Source organism: Symphalangus syndactylus, chromosome 4 (genome assembly GCF_028878055.3).
Source record: "Symphalangus syndactylus isolate Jambi chromosome 4, NHGRI_mSymSyn1-v2.1_pri, whole genome shotgun sequence".
Taxonomy (NCBI): Eukaryota; Metazoa; Chordata; class Mammalia; order Primates; family Hylobatidae; genus Symphalangus; species Symphalangus syndactylus.
Genome location: NC_072426.2, coordinates 71,498,615 through 71,514,461, shown reverse-complemented (window position 1 = coordinate 71,514,461; position 15,847 = coordinate 71,498,615). Strand labels below are relative to the sequence as shown.

The window sequence follows — 15,847 nt, the reverse complement described above, 5'->3', positions numbered from 1 at the left end:
ACAAAGGCCAAGCTAGCTCTGTCCTACTCTGCTGATCACAACAAATGGATCCTCACATTCAAAATATGGCTCTAAGATAGACACTAATACAAGCTTGAGTTCACAGGGTCCTGACCAGATGATGAGAACGTTAACAGAACAATTCATGAGAAGTCATGCTCACAGTTGGAAATGCATGTGAAAGAAGAGAGAAGATCTGGGGAACATGCAATTAAAAAAATTTTGGAAGGACTGTCATAACGAAGGGGTGTAACAATTGTATACAACAGTAACTCCCATAATGCCTTGCATTCATTTAACACTCACTATGTGTAACGAGGTCACGTGTATTCATTAATTGCTCCAAATATCAACTCTATGGACTGTCATGATGTTATCCATTTTATGGATGAGTAAACTGAGGCAAAGACAGGTGAAATGACCAGCCCAGGGTCACACAGCTAATCCATTTCAGAGCAGAACTACATAACCCAGGTACTTTAATTCAGGGCCCATCATCTTCACCACTGCTCATCATATGCACTTTTTTTAATGGCCAAAAAGTAGGGCTTGCACTAAACGGTCAGAGATGAATTTTGGTTCTATATAAGGAAGAGAACTTTCTTACAGTCAGGACTGGACAAATAGGAAACTGTGTCCCAGTGTGTAATAAGCTCCTTGTCACAGTAGATTTTCAAGAACAGACAAAAATGTTCTACCAGTTATTGGAGATGATGAACAGGGTGATTTGAGTACTAGACAGAGGGCTGGACTCAAGTGTCTTAAAGACTTTTTCAACTCTGAGAAGCCATGACTCCATGACTAAGCCCTAAGGAACATCTGCAGCTCTCACACTTATAAAGTTGTAACAAAGGGGTGAAGGTTTTGGGGTCCTTCAGCCCCCATAAAACCACCAAAGAGTTGAGTGTTTGGAATCCATTTTAGATCATTTGTTCCCAGACCAGGTTATGAATCAGCGTAGATGATAAATAACATGCAGCACTCTTATCCAAAGCAATTCCCAGGTTAGTCTCCCAAAGCTTCTTCCCCAGGTCTTGCTGGATGTTGGTGGGATCTTTAACAAATATTATTTTTAGTCAAATCACACACACAACCACTGAACGTGCCTGTTCTTCAGGATGCTTTTGTAATTCCTGGTTCTGCACCCTGTCTAAATAACTCTATGGTGTTGTGGTTGTTGGCTGCCTGAACACATCAGGTTTCTACGTCTCTGGGCCTCTGCACATGCTGTTCTCTCCATCTGGAACCCTGTCCACTTCATCTAGCTGACTCCAACTCAACGCTTCAGACCTCGGCTTAGGCATCAATCCTTCTTGGAAGGCTGTGCTGACATTCTTCTTCCTTCTACCACACTCATGGCTATGTATAAAGTATCCTGCCCGTGCACTGCCACAGCAAACAGCGTGCAGGTGTGCTGGGAAGCAGCACACTCTACTACAATTGCCTATTCAACTGCATCCTGCATGCACCAGGCAGCAAGCTCCCAGAGGCACAGACTGTTCCACACTATCTCTAGCACCTGAAGCACTGTAGATGTCCAAGCTGTGTCTAGCAAATGAATAGGTAAATACTTGAATGAAAGTTTCCCCATCCCTATGTAGATACATCGTAAAGATGGATTTTACCTAGGAACCAATCTGTGTAGTAGATAATCAGCTGCTATTTTCCTAAAGCCAAGAGTTAGAGAGAAGCAAATGAAGCCCAGTGAGTAAAGTTTTGATAGGGTAGGGGGTGGAACATGATGGGAACAAAAAGATCTTGAACATTGGGTGGTTCCAATGTTCCATGTGAGGATGAAAGGGAGCTGAAAGCAAGCCTTGCCTCCTTCACTACTGTCTTGAAGTGACTATGATCAGAGATGACAGTCCCAATTCCTTGGCTATCATTTACAAAGCATGGAGCTCTGATGGGTTACCTAGCAGGCACAGCAATGTAATCTATCTTTTTTTTTTTTTTTTGAGACGGAGTCTCGCTCTGTCGCCCAGGCTGGAGTGCAGTGGCGCAATCTCGGCTCACTGCAAGCTCCGCCTCCCGGGTTCATGCCATTCTCCTGCCTCAGCCTCTCCAAGTAGCTGGGACTACAGGCACCCGCCACCACGCCCGCCTAATTTTTTTTTTTTTTTTTTTTTTTTAGTAGAGACGGGGTTTCACCGTGGTCTCGATCTCCTGACCTCGTGATCGGCCCACCTCGGCCTCCCAAAGTGCTGGGATTACAAGTGTGAGCCACCGCGTCTGGCCTATGTAATCTAGCTTTAATGTGAGTGGTAGGAAAGTCAACTGCAGCCCCCCAGAGCCATCGACCACTGGGTTGATTTGCCTAGTGAGGCCATGTCTAAGATCCAGTGGATTTTAAGGTCCTTCTCTTATTCTATTCTGTTTTTTAGTCTTCTTGTTTTATATGTTATATTCTTGATCATTTTAAAATAAAAATCTTTTTAAAGCTTTTCAAGATCCCTGCCTTTACTTATGTATTTGTTTATTCCTAAAATTTTTCCTGGCCAGGCGCGGTGGCTCACGCCTATAATCCCCACACTTTGAGAGGCCAAGGCGGGTGGATCACCTGAGGTCAGGAGTTCAAAACCAGCCTGGCCAACATGGTGAAAACCCGTCTCTACTAAAAAATACAAAAATTAGCTGGGTGTGGTGGCAGGCGCCTGTAATCCCAGCTACTTGGGAGGCAGAGGCAGAGGAATTGCTTGAACCCATGAGGCGGAGATTGCAGTGAGCCAAGATTGCACCACAGCACTCCAGCCTGGGTGACAGAGCGAGACTCTGTCTCAAAAAAATAAAGAATTTTCCTTAATTATGTACTTGTTCATTTAAAGAGTACACGACCCACAGCAGGTAATAACATTTTACTCAAACCCTTTGCTGATACAATTTTACCCTCATCTTAATGTCTTAGTCTCTCTCCTTTTTAGGATTAACTTTTCTGGCCCCACTCCTAAAAGACTTCAGAATGCTATTTCTTTGTATTTCTTCTAATTTTCCTGAATTCCTTTCTGTACATTCCCAGATAGGCCAGGGGAATAGGTAAACATACCTAAATCTTTGCATATTTACAAGCAAGAATAATTTGGTTTTTTTCTGCATATTTTCATTTAAAATACTCATTTTTATAGAAGGAGCAGGATTTAAAAAAAATTTAATTCCCATTTTAACAAATAAATACGTTAAAAATGAGAGAAATACACAAACAATTATATTTCTCGGTACAGACATATATATAATTTTGAACCCGAGTTCTCCAATTATCCTTTATTTAGGAAAACCAGATATGGCTTCTAGTTCAAATGATTACTTCTCATTTATAAAAGGAAGAAATATTCTGAAGGTAAAGTACTTAGTTGACTATTAAATAGAGCTTGATAGAGCCAGACCAAAGCAGTCACACAACAATGCAAAATATTATCTTGCTCCACGGTGAGCTATGGTTGAATATGACCGGCTTCTGACAAAACAATTCACTACATACCTGACCTAAATTACTCTGTTGTTTTTAATTAAATGAATGTGGTCTGCAAAAACACAAAATAATTAAGTACTTTGTCTGGACTCCGCACTCATTCAGCACCGACTTTCCCCCAACATTAGCCATGTTGCCACTTAGATACACCAAAAGAAAGGGCGTCACTTTCATCAATAAGCATGTTTTGCAAGTTACCACCTACTCCTTTGCAAATTATTCTTTTTAAAAATATTAGGTTACCTTTAGCCAGCACCTACGTTCACCTCTGACATACTAAAAGCCTGACAGAATCCCAGGCACACCTAAACACATCACCTGATCTACTATTATGGCAACAAAATGTTGCCACAATATTTTGCATGACTTGCATACTTGCGATGATTAAGCAAATATATCACTTGCCATTCATACTTTGCCAATTAAAGACAGTGAATCTGTGGATAGCTATTTACTGCCTACATACTACATTTTTGCAAGAAATGAATTAATAACATTTCAAGATGTGACAAGAAAGGAACAAATAATTCAGCCTTCAAGATTAATTAGTGACAAAGTGTTTATTGCCCTCTCAGACGAAGAAGTCTCATTAAGCCTTTCTTTTCTGCATAACTGATGAATAGACTTTTTAGTGAATTGTTAAATTAAAATACATTCTTTGTTGTTATTGTTGTTGTTGAGACAGAGTCTCAGTCACACAGGCTGGAGTGCAGTGGTGTGATCTCGGCTCACCACAACCTCCATCTCCCAGGTTCAAGGGATTCTCCTGCCTCAGCCTCCCAGGTAGCTGGAATTACAGGCGCCCGCCACCATGCCAGGCTAATTTTGTATTTTTAGTAGAGACGGGGTTTCACCATGTTGGCCAGCCTGGTCTCTAATTCCTGACCTCAAGTGATCCACCCACCTCGGCCTCTCAAAGTGCAGGGATTACAGGCGTGAGCCACTGCACCCGGCCAAAATACATTCTTCTTAATTACCTACTTGTAGAACTACTACTAAAATATGATCAAGATTCTTTAAATGGAACTTTTAATGAAGAATTTTTTTTTTGCATCTTTAACATGGAGGTACTTCTTACTGATGATTACATTTTTTTAAATCATACCTGCCAGCCCGTCTAAACCAAATTCAAACGCCACACTGCATTAAATGAAGCTGCAGTAGGAAAGCTGAGCACATAGCACCCAACTGATCGGAAAGAAACATACCATGTTTAATAAAATTCCAGATTCTTGTGGTCGCTGTCCATAAAAATGCTTTGCAGTGTTGGATATATGGTTTGCAAAAGCAAGCAAATCCTCCACGGTTCCATATCTGACTGATGACAACCATGGTACCTCTTGGCCACTAAGCAGCAGAGACTTAGAACGCTCATCGTTTTGATTGCTGTCTTGACACATGGTCATTAGACTGGGTTCGTAAACTGCTGGCTCTTCACTTGCATAAAGATTTTCCATAATGTCTATTACATCAGACACATTTAAATGTTTAATTAATAAATCAATCTCTTCTTTATTGTCACTTCCAGTGCTCATGTACTCCATTACTGTTGCTCTTTCTGGAGAGTCTAGGAAAGAAAACACAAATACTTAGTTTACGATATTTGTATTTGCATTCAAGACCAATGGGAAACTGACATACAAGGATTGGCAACAGGATTTTATATGCTTTTATTCAGAAAATGAGGGTTCTGTGTCAACTGTGTGTGTGAATTCAAGTTGACAGTGCAGAGTTGAAAGGGACCTAAGATAACCTTTAGTCCAGCTCACTTTGCAAAGGGGAAACCTGAGATCCAGAGAGCTTACTCTTACTCATGGAGTCAGTGGTATCAGCTACAGGCACTGAAGACAAACTTTCACTAAACATACACACGAATCAAGAGCAGCTCAGGAATCTTTGAAGACCTCAGGCTACCTGCTCTTTAGGGCTTCCAACCTTACACAACCAAGCTATTCCCCCAAAGTGGCACCCTCCCTGCAAGAATCGCTATGGCTTTTTTATGCCTCCGGTGACTTTAAAGAAAAATAACCTCTTCACTAAATGCAGGAGCTAACTTGGCAAATAAAACTCAGGCCCTGAAAGCCAGAAGCTGGAAAAATGGATTTCAATCTACACAAATTTGATGGCAATCGGTCAAGTTTCAGGAACGATTCTTATGCAAATGAGTTAAACAGCTAATTGGAAGGGTGACAGGAAACCTTGTTCTCCCAGAGACGAGTATGAGAAAGATGATGATACATTTAACCTATGATTCAGCTGTCCTCCCTTAGGACCAGAATTCTTTAATAGTGCAAAGCAAACATCTTGAGGGTCCCAGAAGATTAGTATCTAAATAAATGGCCTTCTAGAAGCTGTGAGTAGTAGAAAGAAACCAGGAAAGTCAAATCTATCATAAGCAAGGCCAAGTGACTATATTAACCAAAATTACATTTCAGCTCTTACATACAAATCAGCTGCCACACTTGCAGATTTGTAGATGAGAAAAAGAAAGTAAAGCAAGGGTAAAAAACTGACGTTGTTACTCAGGATTTTAGAACAACTCTGTTCTGAAGGAGAAAAGACAAAAGGCTCTAAGAGATCTAAGAGAATTTCAAGGCACATTGGTCTACTTAAATCATCGATTGCACTCCCAAAAGCACAACCTCTTTCTGAAAGGTATTTCAAGTTCTGAGAAGCACATGCCTTTAACACACAGGACACTCAGGGCTAAGGCCACGCACCTCTGATCAACCTGTAGCTTCATTTCAAAGCTCCAGGAAATGCTCCACTGCAGAGCCACCTGCACGCATGACCTAGCCATCTGCCTCTCAGTGAATTTTATTTGACAAAAGAACCATGCAATTTAGTGTCATCATTCACTTACTTGATGGTCATTTTCTGACGTATGAATTGTGTGTGAGGAAAGCGGTCTAGCATCCTGCAATCCAACATTCCTCTGGTCTCAGACTGCTTGGAGTCAAATCTCATTGCCTCCCCCCCACACTCCCATTTACTGCTTGCATGACATTGAGCAAGTATCTTAACCTCTCTCGACCTCAATTTTCCCCATCTATAAAATGGAAGTAATAACAGCACCTACCTCATGAGGTGGTCGTGAGGATTAAAACAGTTCAAGCTCACAAAGTGCTCAGTGCAGTGTCAGGGGCATGGTAAATAAGCTGTGTCATTTTTAGCTGCTTTATATGCATGAGTGAGAAAAGTACTGAGTCAGACTCCTGGCTTTGCAGATACTGCGTTAGCTTCCTTTCTTATCTGCAAACGAGATGTGGCTACCTATTCCCCTGGCTTCTTCGTGGTAAGAAGATTGTATCTAAAACAAGACATAAAGAGAGAGAAAAAAAAAGGCAGAAACCTATTAAATGCTTTCATGGCTGTTATCACCACAGTGAAATATAGAGTGAGGGGGCAGCTTCCCCTCCCGAGATCTTGTACATCTTCGAGGGAGATTGTGATTCAGGTTCTTGGAGTCTACTGAGTTAGGAAAGGAACTTCTTAGATTAATGGAGGAACATTTGACTTCGGTTTTACTGAGCCGTTTAGTTGCAGTTTCTGCGTGTCGAATTTACTGGAAACACAGAAGTCAAAACAAAAACAGCCTAATTTGGGGCCTCAGGGGTTGAAAGGATCCAAGTCTCCTGGATTTATTTATCAAATAGATGACTTGACAGAAAAAAGAAAAGTTCTCAGTACTAACACGATTCAAGAAAGAAAGAGGAAAAAGTCCACACAGTTCAAATTCACTCTGCTGATCCAGGAAGACAAATTTTAGAGGGTTTTTTTTGTTTTAAATTAGTACTAGTAGTATTCTTTATTCTTTTATTTTTTTAATTGGGAGGTTTTCCTGTGAGGACTGGAGATTCTAAAAGACAAATCCTAAAAGAGCTGTAACACAAGATTTTGGTTTTTAAATCCTGCAGAAAGTCTCAGGCATTTATATGTAAAACCCAAGAGCTTAAACACACACAACCACACCCCTAAACTGTGAGTTGCCTGGAAAGGGGAGAGGGAGGGAAGCAGGACCCGGGAGGTGGAGGAGTGTCTGACGCTGAGACTTTTCTCAGTGCCTGCATTAATTCCTTAGCAACGCAGGGCCCCTGTCACGCAAATCTATGTTCCCCAGAAACCCTGCTGACCAGTTCGCCTGCTAACTGCTCCTGCAAAAAGCCTCAGCACTTTCCAGCCTTAATTAAGCACACAATATGCTAATGGTTTCTGAGTTATTCATGATCTGTACCCATCTAGAGAAAGTTCAGATTGTGAAGGTATTCTAGTTTGGCAATAAAGGCGTTTAGTATAAGATGATTTTTCCCTTGACACAATTTACAATAAAAGTCCTCATAAAATTCCTGCTTCCTAACCAAACAGAAAATTATGCCAGCTTTTGGAATTGGAGAGATGTGCAAATACAGTCAAAATTAGTTACACTGAATTATTTCAGAAATCAGCAATAAAATCACGAGGAAATTCTGTTCCTAAACATTAACATAATACTCTTGGCTGCCTCCATGTACATAAACAAAATGTGAGTGTTTCCTGGCAAGTGTGAATGAAAATGGCCAACGTAACAGCATATGCTTCTGCCTAACAAAGAATGACTATTCCTTGTGTTATTTCCCATTTAAAATATTTTTTTAGGCCGGGCGCAGTGGCTCATGCCTGTAATCTCAGCACTTTGGGAGGCCAAGGAGGGTGCATCACCTGAGGTCAGGAGTTCAAGACCAGCCTGGCCAACATGGGGAAACCCTGTCTCTACAAAAATTAGCCGGGCGTGGCGGCGGGCGCCTGTAATCCCAGCTACTCGGGAGGCTGAGGCAAGAGAATCGCTTGAACCCGGGAGGTGGAGGTTGCAGTGAGCCGAGATCGCGCCATTGCACTCCAGCCTGGGCGACAAGAGTGAAACTCCGTCTCAAAAAAATAAAAATAAAAAAATTATATACACATATATACATATGTGTGTATATATATATATATATCCTGCCAAAATAGTACATTCTCCCTCAGGGCACATTTCTGATTATGTTTTTGCTCTCAAAAAGCCCCGGAATTGTGCCTTTCAGGCGTATGGAAGGAAGGACAGCCACTCTACTTCAAAACCTCTACATGCCTCTACGTTCCCATTTGCTTTACGCGACAAAGTCCTCATGGGCCGTCTGCCAGACGTCCTGCACACAAACCTCAATCCGTCGGAGAGAGCTGGGGGCGTCAGCTGGAAGTGGATTGCACGCTCCTTGGCACAAACGACTCAGGCCACAGGTATGTAAAGCAACTGCAAGAGCCTTTCTGTCCCTGTTTTTTTTTTATCACGAGCAGCCTTTTATCTTGTCTTCCCAAAAGTGAAATAGACAAGCATCGCAACGTTTCACTCTTAAAGGCAGGCGGTGGCCTTCCCCTGTTAACTGTGGAGCCAATCCCTGGGCGTCCTTCCCACAGCTAGAAAAATTTCAGAGTTCTGATCGTGCACTATCGCTCGAAAACAACTTCCGTGAAAATAACTTTTTTTTTCTCCTAGTATTCTTTCTTAGACCAAAAGCCCAGCCTTCGTGTTCTGCTGTGACCCCTTTAGTCACCGGATAGAGTCCAGGTTACAAACTTGAATTTAGTTCCAGCCATTCACAAGTCTCTGGGCTCCGCCAACCCACACTCCCACTCCTTTCCTCCTGGTTCTCTAAGTCAAGGGAGCCTAAAAGGCTTATAAATTATCAAAGCACCAAGCATTTGGGAGGATCGGGTCCTCCAGCCTCCGAGCTGCACTCACCGGGTCTCGGGCAGGGAGAGTGCGGCCGTCCAGGCGGCGTCGGCGGCGGGAGGCGCAGTGACGGCGGGTCCCCGCTTCCCCGCGCACTGCCCAGACCAGCACTGCCCTGGCGCTGCGGATACGGGAAGCAGGAGGAAGGGGGAGGAGTCGCGAGTATGCACCCCGTGAGACCCTTGCGCAAGGTGCTTTCCAGCTTTGCCTGGTGTAGCCGGCGACCCGCGAGCGCAGCTGTGGGCACGCCCCCACCTCTTCCCACGCCAGAGTTTTCCCCTCTGCTGGGGGCACCCTCCATTTCTGCATGGGAATCCCCGGGGCACCCAGGCGGGACGCGACCCAGAAGACACGCCGGAGACCCCCAACCGTGGGTTACCTGCGGCCTTGGCGCTCCCACGCCGGCCGAGCGCTCCAGCCGCGGCCCCCCGAAGGTTCCGTGCGATGCTGGCTGCAGGCCTGTGGGAGCCGGGCACGCCGGGCCACTGGGATCCGGCGGCGGCAGCGGCAGAAGCAGGAGCCAGGGCGTCGGACCCCAGAGCGTGGCGAGCCGTCCAGAGGGGAGCGGACGAGTGAGTCCCGCGTCGCCCGCACACCCAGACCGCCCTGCTCTGCCCCTGACTCACGGCGTCTGAGCCTGCCCAGGGGCGGCGCAGCGGACGCCAGCCACCGCCTCCCCGACTTTTCCATTTCCCCTTTCTCTCCGTAAACAGAAAGAGACTGCCCGGTTGCAGGGGAAGCCAGAGCCCCCGCGCTGGGAAATTCCGCGTCTCCCCCCGCACCCCGCCGCCCCTCATTTGCCCTCTGGGCGCCCGGGCGGAGCTGGAGGCGGGACTAGAGAGGAGCAGAGCGGCGCTCGGGGAGGGGCGCGGGACGTGAGCTGCCGCCCAAGTCGAGAGCCTGGGACAGGGACGAGTTTTCCCCCGGGCCTGGTGACCCAAGGCGTCTTAGTGGCGGAGTTGCAAGAGGCGGTTGTGCCCTTTCCCCGTCCCCAGGGAAGGTCGTATATCTTAGTGTACTCGCACCCTACGCGCTTCTCTGGAGTCCCAGGGTCCGGCGGGAGGGCACGCTCCCGGGGGGGGCGGCGGGGAGGGCGGTCACCAGACCTTTTTCCGCGCGCCCCACGCTCTGGGGACAGAGGCGCCGTGTGCCCTCCCAGCAGTGCTGCGGGAAGCCGGGGAAGCTTCGGGGCTTCTTGGAACCGCGACTGTGGGTCCGATTGCTGGTAGCACGGCCCCGCCTCCCCCAGATTTCGCTTCAAGTTCACACACAAAGAGGACAGTGACCCGTGGTTCGCACGCACACATTCCAGGTTAGAGATTTCCAAGAGGCTGCCGCAGGGTGGGCCCGGAACCTGGGTGTTGTTGGGCGCTCGGCTGGGAGCCTGTGCACTCCGCCAGCAGAACCTGGTTTTCTTCTTTGCTTTATTAAAATTGGTTATTTTGCGGCACGGCCTCATTAGGAAGCGTACTTGTACTGATCGCCCCCTTCCCACCTACCGCTAACCCTCAGTCCTAGCTGCTCATCTGGGGTTTTCCTTCTTGAGTGTCAAGCTTTTACTCCAGGTGTAACCGGAAGAGAGTTCTAGAGAAAAGCGCCACTCTCCCGAAATCCACTCTGCGGGACATTCCCAATACTCCGCCACCCCCTCCCCCTACATTTCCCACGTATCAAGCACCCACTAGGAGCCAGGCATTCGGCTAGAGCGCGGAGAGCGAGGAACCATGTAAGGTCGACATTCTCTCTCTCTCTCTCTCTCCCTCTCTCTCTCGTCCACGCCCTGTTCTTCCCAGTGCCCAGGTCCGTGCTCCCTCTGCAGTCTCTACATTGCCTCCGCGCGGTGCCGCACGCCTGTAATCCCAGCGCTTTGGAGGACGACGTGGGAGGATCACTTGAGGTCAGGAGTTGGAGACCAGCCTTGACAACATAGCTACCCCGTCTCTACAAAAAATCTAAAAATTAGCCAAGCATGGTGGCTCACGCCTGTCATCCTAGCTACTCGGAAGCTGAGGTAGGAGGATCCCTTGAGCCCAGGAGTTCGAGTCCGCCGTGAGCTACGATTGCGCCACGGCACTCCAGCCTGGGCAACAGAGAGAGGCCTTGTCTCAAATTTAAAAAATAAAATAAAACAAAAATTTTTTTGAGACTGAGTTTCGTTCTTGTTGCCCAGGCTGGGGTGCAATGGAGCGATCTGGGCTCACCACAACCTCCGCCTCCCTGGTTCAAGCGATTCTCCTGCCTCAGCCTCCAGAGTAGCTGGGATTACAGGCATGCGCCACCACGCCCGGCTAATTTTGTATTTTTAGTAGAGATGGGGTTTCTCCATGTTGGTCAGGCTGGTCTCAAACTCCCGACCTCAGGTGATTCGCCCGCCTCGGCCTCCCAAAGTGCTGGGATTACAGGCGTGAGCCACCGCGGCCGACCAAAAATAAAATTTTTTTAAAAACATTTGCCTTGGACCTTCTCTAGAGCCCTCCACATTTCTGCTATGGAAAATGAATTACAATTCCAACCCGAGGATGTATTGAGAGAATTGCTGGAGGAGATAGGTTAGCTGAGGTGACAAGCCAGGAGCTTTTTGCAGGACCTTAACTCGCAGACAAGCCCAGGTAGCAAATCCAACGTCAAGGGCCGATTGACTGGGCACTGTCATCCCTCAAGTTATTTTAAATACGAGAGCGATTTAATTTATATTCATTCACCTCATGAAGCAGGGCGTTTGCCATTCCCTCCAAATATCCAGGCAATCCCTTGCACCTAGAGGAGAACCCCTTCCTGAAGCCTCCGCCTTTCTGATCTTGGAGGGAGGGAAGGCAGCTTCCACCAACCCGGCTGCACTGACTCGGCAGAAGCAGCCTGGGCAGGGGTTGGGGAGGAGAAGCCCCGCTGGCTTGCGCGCCGGATGGGTGGAATTTGGCATTGGCTCAAGCGGGTTATCCCAGTCTCAGCTGAAGCCGAAGTTATCAGTACACTTTTGGCCTTTTCGCTGGAAACCAGGTTAGCACAAGTTGTTACCTCTGATTGTAACGTGAGAAACAGAGACGTCTCTTTCTCTACTGCCGTGTTTAGACAACAAAGGATGATCTTTACACGAGTTTTAAAAATAGAACCATGGAACCACTCCCCTCCCCACCCGCCTTGAGTGAGCTCATTAAAACCACACCTAATCTTCTGGGAACTGCATTATTCGCCTTACTTCCTACATAGGAGTCTCCCAAATATAGCTGCATTTTAGGAAGCTGGTGAAATGGCTGGTCTAGCAGGGTTCTCTCTTGCTTCTAGCTTAAGCCAGAGCAGATTCATCTGTTGGGGTAAATTAGAAGGTTTTACTTGAAAACATTTGTAAAGTGTTTAACAAGGAGGCCAAAAGGGAGAGAGCAACTGAAAAGAAAAAAAAAGTTTGTGGACTCCCTGTATGTATGTATGTATGTATGTATGTATGTATGTATGTATGTATGTATTTGAGACAGGTTCTGGATCTGTCGCCCTGGCTGGAGTGCAGTGGGGCAATCTCAGCTCACCGCAACCTCCAGCTCCCTGGCTCAAGTGATGCTCCTACCTCAGCCTCCCAGATAGCTGGAACTACAGGCGCATGCCACCACACCCGGCTAATTTTTGTATTTTGGGTAGGGTTAGAGACGGGGTTTTGCCATGTTGCCCAGGCTGGTCTCAAACTTCTGAGCTCAAGCGATCTGCCCGCCTCAGCCTCCCAAAGTGCTGGGATTACAGGGGTGAGCCACCTTGCCTGGACTTCTTGCATTTTTCTGGTCTGGCTTTTTGTTTTTTATGCAGGCTTACAAAAACAATCCTGCTCTTCTAGGGGCAAGTTAAGTGAGTTTTAAACCTACCAATGAGAAGTCCCTTGAGCCACAGTGCACACAACCATAGGGGGTTATTCTAGAAGTGATCCTAAAGCACATTACGCAGCACATTACAGCTCTCTAGAAGCTGTTTGAAGCAAGCAAAATGCATTTGCAAATGAGGTTGTAACCAATTGCAGTTTACGTGAAGAGGCTTGCTCCAACTCACAGGTTAGGACATTAATGGGTTTGTAATTTGTAGTTTGGAAATCTAAATTATTTTACTCACAGAAACAAAATTATTAACAATGGGTAGGTAACCCTGTTGTTGGCCTATTAACCAATGTAACCACAATTGTGATCTAGACTAATTAATATGATATGGGGCATTGTTTCTCAGTTTTTTATATTCATAAAATATGGAATTTTGTGAATAAAATAACTGCAATAAATTGGGAGCATAGCTATAGGTCACTTGGTGAAAATATGTTGTTTTTTGTAAAAAAAAAAATAAAATAAAATACAAAGTATTGAAGGTAGATAATTTGAATAAAGCTTTAAATGAGATAGTTTTAAAGTTAAGAGGAACTTGAGCCGGATTTCATGATCATAACTTTTTCTTTATGGTTTCGTGTTGAAACAGCTATACAGATTAAGACGTTTCAACAACAACTTCTTTATACTTTTGATAATAACTTTCAGGTGAGAAGCTGTACAGACACGTAGGTAATAAATTTACAACTATTACTATTGTCTTAAATTGTAACCAATTTGAAATTGGATTTTAAAAATCCAGTATCTTTTTTTTTTCATTGACATGTGTAAGTTTCTTATAATGTGAGTGGATTTCAGATATAATTGAAGTTTTTCTGGCCGGGCGTGGTGGCTCATGCCTATAATCCCAACACTTTGGGAGGCAAGGCAGGTGGGAACACCTAAGGTCGGGAGTTCGAGACCAGCCTGACCAACATGGTGAAACCCTGTCACTACTAAAAATACAAAAATTAGCCGGGTGTGGTGGCTCATGCCTGTACTCCCAGCTACTTGGGAGGCTGAGGCAGGAGACTCACTTGAACCTGGGAGGCAGAGGTTGCAGTGAGCTGAGATCACGCCATTGCACTTCAGCCTCAGCGACAAGAGCGAAACTCCATTTCAAAAATAAAAAATAAAATTAAAGTTTTTCTGTTTTTTTTTTCCCTTTCTTTCTTTCTTTCTTTTTTTTTTTTTTTTTTTCAGACACAGTCTCACTCTGTTGCCCAGGCTGGAGTGCAGTGGCACGATCTCAGCTCACTGCAAGATCTGCCTCCCGGGTTCAAGCGATTCTCCTGCCTCAGCCTTCCGAGGAGCTGAGATTACAGGTACATGCCACCATGCCAGGCTAATTTTTGTATTTTTAGTAGAGATGGGTTTTTGCCATGTTGGCCAGGCTGGTCTCAAATTCCTGACCTCAAGTGATCCACCCAGGTCAGCCTCCCAAAGTGTTGAGATTACAGGTGTGAGCCACCACACCCGGCAATTTTTTTCATATCAAGAGTTTCAAGCGGGACATGGTGGCTCACGCCTGTAATCCCAGCACTTTTGGAGGCCAGGGGAGGATTTCTTGAGCCCAGGAGTTCAAGACCAGTTTGGGCAACATGGCAAAATTCTCTCTCTACAAAAAAAAAAAAAAAATTAAAAAAATTAACCGGGTATGGTGGCACACACCTGTAGTCCAAGCTACTCGGAAGGCTGAGGTGAGGCAGAAATTTAAAAATAAATATGCATTCATTCACTGTAAGAAGAGTAACAGGCAAGGCAAAGGTTAAAAAGAAAAGAACAAGTTTTAAGTTTTCCTCTGCCTAGCAAGCTCACTTCAAGGACAGTTATAAGAGAATGCTGTCCAGAAAGCCAAGGACAAAGGAATGGGCTCCAGACAACACCCCCCTCCAGAGAAAGGTTGAAGAAAAAAAAAAAAGAAAAAGACAAATTCTTTTACTGTTACTCCTTTCCCTGGTTTCCTAAGCATGATTATGTTTTACAAATCTCTGTATTTAGACAGTTCTTATTTTTCTTTTGACGCAGCTACAAAGTCACTAGCTATGCAAGGCCACAAGTTATGCTAAGTCAACAGTTATACTATAGATTACGTGACCTGTCACTATATGATTAATTGCTTCTGTTTGGCTTTTGTAGGTTTGCTTATAAAAACCCCACTCAGTCTTTGTTCAATGCTCAGCTTTTTGGATGCGAATTCACTGAGTTGGTGCATACCTAAAATAAACAATCCTCCTGTTCTCTATATCGGTCTCTCTGGTCCTCAGTTTCCTGCAACAGAGGAGGGGGGATTGCTTGAGCCCAGGATGTTGAGGCTGCAGTGAGCTATGATCATGTCACTGTGCTGCAGCCTAAGTGACAGAGTGAGACCCTGTCTCAAAAAAAAAAAAAAGGAGGGGTGGGATTTTCAAAATGACAAAGTAACATGCAGAAAATGCATGCATCCTTAGAGCAGTTAGCTTGGATACCACTGAAAAGGCACATCGGCCCAAAGAATGAAGTATCCAATGGAGGTAGAGATTTAGGGTTGCCTTTTCCACTGTGGGAACCAACAGCTCCACCCCATGCCCCACCCCGGCCACTGACTGCTCCTTGGACTATGACCATCTGCTCCAATACCTAAAACATAAACTCCTTCCTCTAGCACAGGCTAGGCCCTCTATTTATGACCATGCTGTCATGAGAACCTGTTCAGCCTCACTTAGCATCTTGAGGTGGACAGAGCCATCCATCAGACCTGTGGGGACCACAGGATGCTTTATTAGATTCTGCTGTCCCCCAGCAGCCCTCTAAGACAACCCA

The 15,847-nt window shown here is 45.5% G+C and overlaps 1 protein-coding gene across 2 annotated transcripts in view; it reads right to left on the bottom strand.

The window, feature by feature from the left end:
- Positions 1–10,120, bottom strand: part of MAP3K8 (mitogen-activated protein kinase kinase kinase 8) — a 29,147-nt gene extending 19,027 nt beyond the window's left edge. The window contains exons 1-2 of one of the 2 annotated variants that reach the window (XM_055275037.2): positions 9,592–10,120; positions 4,675–5,033 (exon numbers count right to left, since the gene is read on the bottom strand). In XM_055275037.2, coding sequence (XP_055131012.2) covers positions 4,675–5,033; positions 9,592–10,009 — 777 coding nt within the window. In that variant the 5' untranslated portion in view covers positions 10,010–10,120. Of the gene's footprint in view, positions 1–4,674; positions 5,034–9,221 lie in introns of both variants that reach the window. The other variant, XM_055275038.2, reaches the window with a different exon arrangement.
- Between the last annotated feature and the right edge of the window lie 5,727 nt (positions 10,121–15,847).